Below are 12,568 nucleotides of genomic sequence, written 5' to 3'. Positions count from 1 at the left end.
GACGGTGTTTACTGATGGACACTATGGTGCAAGGGTGAATTAGGGTCGGAGGGAACATGGAGTGTGATTTTTGCTTTGAGGATTCTGTGTTTTCGGAAACCCGGGAGCGTACGGGTCAGAGAGGGCTGACATATACCGCTAAGAAGTGCGAGCCGCAGGTATTGGCTGTGAGCAGGGATATGTCCATCCTGGAGACATGGGCCACTAAGACTGTTTATTACTATTATTATTATTATTATTATTTATTTACTTCTTATGTCTCTTTTGTTGTTTTCTTTTCTCCTCAGTGGTTTATGGAAGATGTGAGCAGTGATGACTTGGCTGAAGTTCACACCATATGGAAGTTCAGAGCCGACTTCTCATACAGACAGGAGGAGTTTGAGGTATGGAAACAAGTATCTATCATTGGAGGAGGAATGAATCCACAGCCATGATATTCAGCTCTGGCCTGGAGAGGGATGAGCTGTCATGGTGGTTTTAGAGCACCCCTTCTATCATCATCAGAACTTTATTGACACTTGGCATAATAGGTGGTGGATGGGTAACTGTGATTCAGGTAATATTTAGAGATGAGCAAACCGGGCTCGGGTTCGAGTCGATCCGATCCCGAACGTTCGGTATTTGATTAGCTGGGGCTGCAGAACTTGGATAAAACTCTTAAAGGACACCTTTCACCCCCCGTGCCGGGGTGACAGGCTCCCGACCCCCTGTTAGATCCCCCTATACTTACGTGATCCCGCCGGGTCCCGCTTCCTGAGGTGGTCGGGTCACAGAGATTTCAGCGCGCGCTGACAGCAGAGTCAGATGCCCATAGAGAATGAATGGGGAGTCCGATGCTTCGCCACTCTCTATGGGCATCGGACTCATCTCTCAGTGCGCGCTTCGGGCGCTGAAATCTCTGTGACCCGACCGCCTCAAAAAGCGGGACCCGGCAGGATCACCTTAGTATAGGGGGATCTAACAGGGGGTCGGGAGCCTGTCACCCCGGCACGGGGGGTGACAGGTCCTCTTTAAGGTTATAGGTAAAAAGTGGAAGTCCACAGCTCCAAGTAAAATGTAAAGTCTTTATTTAGAAATCCTCTTAAAATCCAAACATAACAATAAAAAACACGCCGACGCGTTTCAGGACACTGATCCCTTAATCATGATTAAGGGACCAGTGTCCTGAAACGCGTCGGCGTGTTTTTTATTGTTATGTTTGGATTTTAAGAGGATTTCTAAATAAAGACTTTACATTTTACTTGGAGCTGTGGACTTCCACTTTTTACCTATTGCCACCGGAAAATGGCCCGGATCTCTGTTTCCTTCCACCTGCTCCAGACGTAATTGAGGACCAGCACCACTGACTATTGCACACATGGTGAGCTGATTTGCCTCTCTACATTCCCTCTTTAAGGTTGTCTGGAAAACGTGGATACAGCCAATGACTATATCCATGTTTTCCACATAGCCTTAGGACTTTATCCAACTTCAGCAGCCACCGCTAATCAAATGCCGAATGTTCAGGTTCGGATCGACTCGAGCATGCTCAAGGTTCGCTCATCTCTAGTAATATATACTTTTGTATTTGCTGTGTCAGTTTGGCTATACAAAATCTTCTCGGTCTTGGCATTTCTGGGGCCCCATGCAAAGTTATGTCTGGGCCCCCCCCCTTGACACGCGTTCCAAAACAATAGACCACTGTGTGTTGCCCCCACTTCTTCTGGGGTCTCCCGTTCTCCTGTGTGCGGGACGTCACCTGGAAAATGTTGCCCTGGTGCGATACGGGGTCCTTCATATCCAGAAGCGCTGGGTCCGCTCCATGGCTGCTAAATATTAGGGCTCTATTACTGCTTCTGATATTTTCGGATCGTGCCACAAGCTACAGTAGCTCGGGCAGCGAGGGATCGGAAAAGGGGGTGCTGGTATAAAAGTTATCCCCATACAGGTGATAACCTTTATCCAGCAGTGGGAAGATCAGTTCCCGAACGATCTTCCCACTAACTCCGAGGATGGGGGGGGCATCTGGGGGCTGGATTCGGGTGTCCCTTCCTTCATACACTCTAAGGGTACGTGCACACTGTGGAATGGCGAAGGATAACCCTTTGTGCATTCCGCAGCTGGCACCTGCCGGTGGACTGATGCAGGCGCGCGTCTCCGCACATGTCATCTCCGCACCCTAAATCTGTAAGTGTACCCTGAGGTACGCTCACAGAGTTTGTAGAATTTCACGCCATACAGTCATCTCTTATTGGGACGGTACTGGCGGAAAAGACGTGTCTGGGGGGGCAGCGTACGCTACGTTCCCCCCAGACACGTCACTGGATGATGAGAATGAGGATGAATGGAGAAAAAAAGGATCCCCCCATTCATTCTCACTGGCTATTTTGGTGTCGGAGGCAATAATAACCAGGGGCGGTCTTGGCATTTCTGGGGCCCCATGCAAAGTTATGTCTGGGCCCCCCCCCACCTCGACACGCGTTCCAAAACAATAGACCGCTGTGTGTTGCCCCCAGTAGTATTTACCCCTTGTGCGCTACCGCCAGTAATATATACTCCTTGTGTGCTGCCCCCAATAGTATATACCCCTTCTTTGCTTCCCCCAGTAGTATATAGACCCCTGTGTGTTCCCCCAGTTATATATAGCACCCGTGTGCTCCCCCAGAAGTATATAGACCTCCTGTGTGCTGCCCCAGTTGTATATAGACCCCCTGTGTGCTGCCCCAGTTGTATATAGACCCCCTGTGTGCTGCCCCCAGTTGTATATAGACCCCCTGTGTGCTGCCCCCAGTTGTATATACCCCCTGTGTGCTCCCCCACTAGTATATAGGCCCCCTGTGTGCTCCCTCAGGGGTATTTAGCCCCCCTGTGTGCTCCCCCACTTGGATATAGACCTCCTGTGTGCTCCCCCACTTGGATATAGACCCCTGTGTGCTCCTCCAGTAGTATATAAATCCCCTGTGTGGTTCCCCCAGTAGTATATAGACCCACTGTGTGCCCCACCAGTATTATATAGACCCCTTGTGTGCTGCCCCAGTAGTATACAGACCCCTGTGTGCTCCCCCAGTTATATATAGACCACCTGTGTGCCTCACAAGTAGTATATAGACCCCCTGTATGTTCCCCCAGTAGTATATAGACCCCCTGTGTGCTCCCCCTGTTATATAGCCCCCCCTGTGTGCTCCCCCCATTTATATAGACCCCGATGTGCGCTCCCCCAGTTAAACAGACCCCTGTGTGCTCCCCCTCCCATATAGTGTATAACACAATAAAACAAACACTTATACTCACCTGGGTCCGGGCGTCTCCTCTTCTCTTCACTCTTGTGGCCGCAGGAAGGGTGGCACCACAAGGACAAAGCTGCCATTTGTGACCGCAGGGAAAACCCTTCCTGCGGCCACAAGAGTGACTGACAGGAAGGGAGCCAATGTCTCCCGCCCTGTCAGCGCTGCTGCATGTAACTATGAGCGCTCATTACGAGTGCTCATAGTTACAGTTCAGATGGCAGCAGCGAGCGGGGCAGCGGCCCTGTCCAACGGTCTTGAGCACAAGAGCGGGGCGTAGGGGCCCGCCTGGATGTTGGGGGCCCCAAGCGATCGCTTAGGGTGCTTGGTGCCAAAGACCGCCACTGGATAAGCTATGAATATTAGATTGGCAGGCGTCCAACCTCTTGCACAGTTATCTGTGTAAAGGGGCCGCAGTGCTCCTGTGAGTGGCCATGTTTTTGTAGCACTGGATAACCCCTTTAAGACCGCTGATAAACATTTTAAGAGGCTGTTCTGCCTGTCTAATATTGATACGTTATCCTGAGAATAGGCCATGATTTTGATAAGGCCCCAGGCATTACAGTTGCCGTAATTAAGTTGCTGTAATTATTGGCCTATATTGTACTATGGCACTACATGTTTTGCACGATTGCATATTGATTGTATGTGAAGTTATAACCATTAATCCAAAAAAGGTCATTTCTCCTTTCCTTTTAGAAAGCATTTAATGAATACACTGGCTGCTATGCCCTTATACCCCCGGCTAACAATACTATGAGAAGAGATGTCCTGGAAAGTCAGGCACGCTGTTTGATACGTTTGGGAAGACATAAAGAAGCTTTGGAGATTACAGAAATGCTGGTAATTTATATAAAAAAAAAATAGAAACACATTAAAGGGGTATTCCACTCAGGTAAATACATGTTGAATAATTCCCCCCCCCCCCTTCTCCTGAAGGCTAACAATTCATTCCATAGTTGTCATTACCTTTTTCTGCCTTCTTCCCCCAATTCTGAGCCTGCTGCTTTCTGCTGAAGACATCTGAAGATGTTTTGTCTCCTCCTCCCTTCTGAGAAGAGAGACAGTGAACAGCAGTTGTCTGTGTCTTCAGGACAAAGTAACAGACTCAGAACTGGGGGAAGGAGGCTGAAAATGACATGTATGGAATTAATTGTTAGTCTCAGAGAGGCCAATGATTTAGCATGTATTTTACCTGAGTAGAATACCCTTTAAAGTCAAAGCTATTTAATGTAAGCCACAATAAAAAGCTTCAAAAAAGCAGGCAGTATATTATTAATGGGGTTGTAAAAGCCTTTTTAATGTATAGCTTTGCTTTATTCAAGTCACTGTTGCTTCACTGCAATAACAAACACAGCCTGTAGCTAGTATTGGGTAAGGTTTCTGTAAGGCAGACCCTTTCACAACTTATCCCTTGTGGGATCTAGATAATATCAGGTCTTGTCTGATATATTCTATACTGTGGATGTATTTCCAGTAACTGAAACCTGTAGCATTAAAGGCTGTATTGTACAATGTTATGAAATTGTCGGTGTAAGTACAAATATTTTTCTTTTTTTTTTTTTTTTTTTTAGGCAAAGGGGGTTAGTAACACAGATCACCTGACTGGGGCCTTACATCTTCAAGCAACTATTCACAACTATTTGGGGAATCTACAAGAAGAAGTGTCTTGTCTGCAGCAACTGATTTCTTTGCATCCTTTCAATTCACAGTTCTGGATTTCTCTGGCTGAATCTTACAAGAGACTTTTTCTTGCTACCACTAGTTGCAAGGAACCATCACAGAGCTCCAATAGATTCAGCCAACACTCTCAGGGATCACTGGGAACACAGCAATGTATAAATGATATTGCTAGAACAATAGACTCCTCTGTGACCAGAGATGACAACGTAGTATTCAGGCAACATGATGAAAGAGAGACTTCATCATTGACTACCTGCAAAAACAGAGAGCTGCTGTGGATGTGGTCGTGTGCCTCCTCTATTAGAGCCAGGTATATAGAGAAGCAACAAAATTACAATCTTTTAGTTCTAAACCTGTAAGAGCATATTGTGCACTTATTTTGAAGTAAGTTTTGTACAACAACTGGGCTGTTACTTGTAGGGCGTGTAAAATAAATTACATGAGAGATGCTTGTTTAAGCAGTTTTTTTTATTCTTATACATCTTTTTTCCATACATCTTATCTATACTGAGAAACTGCATAAGCTTCCCTGCAGCACATTCTCTGCAACTAGCAACACCCAGACCAGCACAAAGGGGAAGGTTGTTTTAGTGCGGTATTATAAACTGAGAACAGTATATAGTCTGAACCCCAGATGCTTGGCAACCCTAAGGGTTCATTTACATAGAAAGATTATCTGACAGATTATCTGCCAAGGATTTGAAGCCAAAGCCAGGAATGGATTTGAAAATATAAGAATTCTCAGGCTTTTCTTTATAATCTGATCTTGAGCATTTGGGTTCGCAGAATGTTGCCGAACCCAAACAGTTTGACAGGACAGGCTCAACACTAGTTAAGATTGAGGCCAAGTAAATGGAAGCTCTATATAGCCTTTTTTCCATTTTCAACACAGTGCCAGATATGGGGTTTGCTATTTACAGATCATCTAAAATAAAATAATTTGAAATATATTTTTGCATACGTCTCCTTTAGTATTTTACTTTTATTTGTCTGTAATGGTCCATTGAATTGAACTATGTCTTAAAGGAACATTCCAGGGTAAACCTACACCTCAGAGCATGACTTATTTCATACTTCAAAAGATAGAAGCCTTGCAATGTTCCTTAAGGCCTTGCACTAAGTATAACATTGTACATCAGTTATTCAGTACTCCTTTAAAGAACATTGTATTAATGGAAATCTATAGCTAGGTTTATGCTGCCCAGCAAGTGACAGAGAAGCTGATTACAGTAATATATTATGTACAATGTTTTATGCAGTATTTCTCCTGTTAGTGAAGACAGCAAGTATAGCACCACATTGCTTCTCCCTGTAGGCCACCAATAGCTGGTGGGTGGGTGTAGTTTGGTAGTTGTCACAGACTTCAGAGACCCAAGGCAAGGACATTTTAATTGGACCTTATTAGATTTTAGTTATTAAATGTCTGTTAGGCTGGGTTCACAAACAGTATATTTCAGGCAGTATTTGGTCCTCATGTCAGGTCCTCATTGCAACCAAAACCAGGAGTGGATTGAAAACACAGAAAGGCTATGTTCACACAATGTTAAAATTGAGTGGATGGCCGCCATATAACGGTAAATAACTGCCATTATTTCAATATAGCAAATATTTGCCATTATATAGCAAATATTTGCCATTAAAAGACGGCCATCCACTCAATTACAAAATTATGTGAACATAGCCTTTCTGTGTTTTCAATCACTCCTGGTTTTGGTTGCAATGAGGACCTGACATGAGGACCAAATACTGCCTCAAATATACTGTGTGTGAACCCAGCCTTAGGCTGGGTTCACACTATGTATATTTCAGTCAGTATTGTGGTCCTCATATTGCAACAAAAACCAGGAGTGGATTGAAAACACAGAAAGGATCTGTTCACACAATGGTGAAATTGGGTGGATGGCCGCCATTTAATGGCACATATTACATATAACAGCATATTTTAAAACAACGGCTGTTATATTGAAATAATGGCAGTTATTTACCGTTATATGGCGGCCACCCACTCAATTTCACCATTGTGTGAACAGATCCTTTCTGTGTTTTTAATCCACTCCTGGTTTTGGTTGCAATATGAGGACCACAATACTGACTGAAATATACGTAGTGTGAACCCAGCCCTTAAGATGTAAGTTATCATGCAGAAACTGAGCCGTGGTAGTGTTACTGCAAAACAGATCTCATCATTGATTGATATTTTCACAGGCTTCTCCTACAATTCATCCAGCCCCAGCATGCGTCATTTGTACTGGAAAAAAATCTGAAGACACAGGAGCAAATAGAAAAACAATTGGAAACATCTGGATTACTAGAAGAACATAAAATGCTCTTAGTGGAGGTAAGGTGTCCAAGCTTTATCCTCTCTGTTAGTATATAAAGGGGCTCATAACCACCAATGAGTTTGCGGCTTTCAAAAGTTTATCCTGTCTGCACAGTTTCTTCTTTTAACCCCTTAAGGTCAAAGCCTATTTTCGTTTTTGCGCTTTTGCTTATTCCATTTTAAGTTTAAAAGTCCATAGCGCTTGCATTTTTTCACCTAGAGACGTATATGAGCGCTTATTTTTTGCGAAACCAATTGTACTTTGCAATGACAGGCATTATTTTTCCATAACATATGCTGCGAAACCGGAAAAAAATCATTTGCGCTGTCAAATTGAAAAAAAAAAACGAATTTGTTTTGATTTCGGGGAGTTTTGCATTTACGCCGTCCGTCCTATGGTAAAACTGACTTGTTATGCATGTTCCTCAAGTCGTTACGATTACTATGATATATAACATGTATAACTTATATTGTATCTGATGGCCTGTAAAAAATTCAAACCATTGTTAACAAATATACGTTCCTTAAAATCGCTCCATTCCCAGGCTTATAGCGCTTTTATCCTTTGGTCTATGGGGCTGTGTGAGGTGTCAGTTTTTGCGCCATGATGTGTTCTTTCTATCGGTACCTTGATTGCGCATATACGACTTTTTGATCGTTTTTTATTACATTTTTTCTGGATTTGATGCGACCAAAAATGCGCAATTTTGCACTTTGGAATTTTTTTGCGCTGGCGCCGTTTACCGTGCGAGATCGGGAATGTGATAAATTAATAGTTCGGGCGATTACGCGCGCTGCGATACTAAATATGTTTATTTATTTAATTATTAATTTATATTTATAAAATGGGAAAAGGGGGGTGATTTGGACTTTTATTAGGGGAGGGGATTTTTTATTAATAAAAACACTTTTTTACTTTTTTTTTTTTTTACTGTAACTAGAAGCCCCCCTGGGGGACTTGTATATAGACAGCACTGATCTCTCATAGAGATCAATGCTGTGTATATACACAGCAAAGATCGATCATAGATTACTATGGCCTGCTGCAGGCCATAGCAATCTATTGCCGAGCCGGGATCAGCATCATTCCGACGCTGAGGCCCGGCACGGGCAGAAGAACGGATCTCCCCCCCGCGATCGCATCGCGGGGGGGAGATGCGTCCCACTAGACACCAGGGACGTGAGGTCTGACAGCTGCACTTAGAGGCTTAATTAGCCGGCGCGGAAACGGGACCCGCGCCGGCTAATAGAGGCACTGCCCGGCTGCACGTGTCAGCCGGGATCAGCGCCGTTCAGAGCGGGGTCCCGGCGGGACCCCGCTCTGAACACCCCGAGCGGCACCATGACGTATCAGATACGTCATGGGTCGCTAAGGGGTTAAAGAGGTATTCTGATCAAAAAGATCATATTTTATCTTGAAGATAGGAAAATGGAGTTTGTAAAACACTCCTAAACTATTTCCTGTGCTGCCTCTTTGTTATTGTCTGCTGCCACTAGATACAGCCTCTAAGGGTACAAACACACACAGTGTATACGCAGCAGTAAATACGCAGCGTATATGCCGTGTGTGTTTGTACCCTAAGGCTGGGTTCACACTACGTATTTTTCAGTCAGTATTGTGGTCCTCATATTGCAACCAAAACCAGGAGTGGATTAAAAACACAGAAAGGCTCTGTTCACACAATGTTGAAATTGAGTGGATGGCCGCCATGTAACAGTAAATAACTTCCATTATTTCAATATAACAGTCGCTGTTTTAAAATAACAGCAAATATTTGCCATTATATGGCGGCCATCCACTCAATTTCAACATTTTTAATCCACTCCTGGTTTTGGTTGCAATATGAGGACCACAATACTGACTGAAATTTACGTAGTGTGAACCCAGCCTAAGGCTGGGTTCACACTATGTATATTTGAGGCTGTATTTGGTCCTCATGTCAGGTCCTCATAGCAACCAAAACCAGGAGTGGATTGAAAACACAGAAAGGATCTGTCCACACAATGTTGAAATTGAGTGGATGGCCGCCATATAACGGTAAATAACTTCCATTATTTCAATATAACAGCCGTTGTTTTAAAATAACAGCACATATTTGCCATTAAATGACGGCCATCCACTCAATTACAACATTATGTGAACAGAGCCTTTCTGTGTTTTCAATCCACTCCTTGTTTTGGTTGCTATACAGCCTCAAACATACAGCCTCAAATATACGTAGTGTGAACATAGCCTAAAGGTGTATATATCTGGTGGGGGAGCATGCATAAGTAATCTGTCCCCTGTCCTGTTTTCCATGATGATAATCGCTAACTGGCCTCCTTGCCTGTCAATCACCACACAGATCACACTGACAGAACAGAGAGCCATGACTAGTCCAGCCCAGATGACTAGTTAACAGCTCTCCCCCTGCCTCATGTGCGGGATTAGAAAGCCTTTTACCTGACATAAAGTCTACGGAGCCCAGAACACCATATTAGACCCGGCTGCAAGGTCTGTGCAGCTTTTCTGGAAGCCTAATCAGCACAAATGTGCAGATTGAGTCCCTTTTAATTCATGCTCTTTATTCATTGAAATTTTTTTGTAACCATTCAACATTAATGATGACATTTTTGTTTACTTTTTAGGTAATGGGTGAAGATCTTTTAGCGGAAAGAACAAAGGAGGAGGGACAGACTGACACAAAAACTACTCAGGCATTGACCTCCTTTATAATGCCTTCTGATACAGAGTTCATAGACAAATGGTTTCAGAAAATAAACGCCCTTCTAAAGGTCAGTGAGTAAAGATGGACAACAGCATCCAGACTGTCTGTGAGCAAGAATATATGGCTAACAGAAATCTACGCTGTGGACTATCTTGAAGAAGAATATCTTGTAAGAAGATTGGAGCTGCACAATTTAACTGTTTTGGGGTCTATGAAAGTCTGTAAGATATGGACTGTTATTTTTTTTTTTTAAAAAGAGTTATTTTTAATAAAGCCAGATTCTTCTATTATTTCATCAGTATAAATTTTTTCCCCAATGTTCTATACATTTTTTTGTTCTCAGTTAAATGAATGTGAAACATGGAAAGAGCAGATTAATGTTCCAGATAATTGGTGTGGGGGCTTATATGAACTCTCCTACCCCAGTATAAGAATGGCTTACCCTTGTGTACTGTCTGATCTAGGTGCAAATAGAGGCCAGACCTGCTGATTCTGGTACATAGGAAGAGTTGAGGCCAAGTTATGTATTCTGGCTTAGTTTTACAGAGTAAAGTGTGGCTGTATACAAAAGACAGGCTTACTTAAAGAAAAATGAGTTGTTTATTTGTCAGTTGTCCCTTGTAATATATTGTGATTGAAACCTCTCACTTACACACTAACATAACAATGGTGACTATGCACTGCACTGCTCGGTTATCTCCGTCATTGACTCCTAAAACTGAACTCAATTTGGTCATAGAACAATGATGAGGCTGGGGCTACACTGCAACTAGTGGTAAAAAAAACCTTTTTCATAAGCTTTAATAGCTTTCTATGGTTGCTAAAGCAGGTGTCCCAGGTGGTCCTTAAACGCTTGATTGGGGATAAATCTGACGAGCAGCGCGGCCAACGAAGTAGTGCAATCTGCTGGAGACATTCCTGGGAAACCCTTGTGTCAGTGGACAAGCCTTTTCTCGCTGCCATGCCAGCCCACTGCTAGATTAGTGGTGAGTACCTCTGTTAACCGAAAGTCAGGGTGTTCTTGGATACAAACACATAATTAGACCGTATTATGCACATTAACATCTTATTGTGTGTTGGTATCCAAGGAGACCCGAACTTCAGACTAAGGCCTCGTTCACACTGAGCAAGAACGTCGGAATCCTGCCACGCTCAATGTCCTGCTGTGAGTGAATGAGAGGGCACGTGCGTGTCCGCTTCCTCCCCTCTCCGCTCAAAGAAATGACATGTCACTTTTTAGAGCGGAGAGCTGCAGCAGCGGAGGAGCGCGCACCTTCTCATTCACTTAAAGCAGGACACTGAGCACGGCGGAATTCCGCCGTTCTTGCTCAGTGTGAACGGGGCCTTACAGAGGAACAAGCTGCTGATTCGGCGGGCTGTCATGACAGGTATGCTTTAAGGCTGGGTTCAAATGCTGTATGACAGAACGCTGTATGTCACACAACGGCCGCTGGCTGTGGAGTACATCCCAGCAGGTACTGCAGTACCAGCCGGATGAACTTTATTTCTTCTTAAATAAAATGCGTGCGCATTCGGGTGTGCCCACACTCCAATTACCCATAGCCGATAATGTAAAGTTTACATTGTCTGCACTGTCCGTTCTGTGCGGCAGCTATTCAGTGAAAAGCGGCCGGACAAAACTGACATGTCAGTTTTTTGTGCGGCAGCATGGAATCCCGGCCGGAGTGTTTACAGTGTGTATACTATACACTAGTATAATAGAGACAGCTTACATTAAATCTACCTAGCTAAATCTCTCTTGCACCAGGCCTTTTAGGACCCCCAGAAGGCTGGGTAACAAACACCAGCTAACACTATCTATACAGGGTGTTTATAGCTCAAAACTTGAAATCCATCATGTATGTCCCGTTTGTCTAGGGTCAGACCATCAGTGAAAAATTCCTCCAGTCTAAATAGGCCGTATTCAGTATTGCATTCAGGCACCTTGGAAGCAGGCTCAGCAGAATTGGTGGCAACTACAGTACCTACAGAGGCATAACATTTACAGGGGGACTGTACAGAGGCATAAGACTTACATGGGAACTTCCTACAGGGGCATAACATTTACTGGGGGACTACCTACAGAGGGATATGTGGAGGTTTCTAAATACTGGAAAAGGGGGGGGGGGTTAGCTGCAGTGGGGATACTGCCTACTGGGGGCCTAACTACCATATGGGTAAACAGAGGGGCCTTATACTATATGGGGAGACAGAGAGCCCTTTTATGTTATATGGACGCAGAGGGGGCTAGCTGCTATATGGGAAACATTGGGGGCCTTGCCACTATGGATGCACAGAGGGGGCCTAAATACTATTTGGGGGCAGAGATGGACCTAACTACTATTGTGGATGTACAGATGGAGGCCTTATTAGTCTTTTGGGGCATAGAGGGGACCTAACTACTCCATTGGGACATCAAGTGGACCTGACTTTCATATAGGGCAGTGTTTCTCAACTCGAGTCCTCAAGACCCCCCAACAGGTCATGTTTTGCGGATATCCCATACAACGAACAGCTGTGGCAGTTACTGGAGCACTGACTATCATTATATCACCTGTGTAATCCTCAAAACATAACCTGTTGGTGGGTATTGG

The 12,568-nt window shown here is 44.2% G+C and overlaps 1 protein-coding gene across 1 annotated transcript; it reads left to right on the top strand.

Moving 5' to 3' along the window:
• Positions 1–8: 8 nt before the first annotated feature.
• On the top strand, positions 9–10,953 carry LOC138800028 (uncharacterized protein C8orf76-like). The gene is made up of 7 exons (XM_069981838.1): positions 9–158; positions 288–383; positions 3,963–4,106; positions 4,838–5,256; positions 7,152–7,284; positions 9,895–10,041; positions 10,804–10,953. Exons 1-7 carry the CDS (start codon positions 57–59, stop codon positions 10,951–10,953), a joined length of 1,191 nt encoding a protein of 396 aa, XP_069837939.1. The 5' UTR covers positions 9–56.
• The last annotated feature ends 1,615 nt before the right edge of the window (positions 10,954–12,568 follow it).

The sequence above is a fragment of the Dendropsophus ebraccatus genome, chromosome 8 (genome assembly GCF_027789765.1).
Source record: "Dendropsophus ebraccatus isolate aDenEbr1 chromosome 8, aDenEbr1.pat, whole genome shotgun sequence".
Taxonomy (NCBI): domain Eukaryota; kingdom Metazoa; phylum Chordata; class Amphibia; order Anura; family Hylidae; genus Dendropsophus; species Dendropsophus ebraccatus.
The sequence above is the reverse complement of the archived record's forward strand: the minus strand, read 5'-3'. Positions and strand labels throughout refer to the sequence as shown.

Coding starts and splice junctions, on each gene's coding strand:
- LOC138800028 (XM_069981838.1), top strand. CDS start 57: ATGGAGTGTGATTTTTGCTTTGAGGATTCTGTGTTTTCGGAAACCCGG. Junction 159..287: donor CTAAGAAGTGCGAGCCGCAG/GTATTGGCTGTG, acceptor TTTTCTCCTCAG/TGGTTTATGGAAGATGTGAG. Junction 384..3,962: donor ACAGACAGGAGGAGTTTGAG/GTATGGAAACAA, acceptor CTTTCCTTTTAG/AAAGCATTTAATGAATACAC.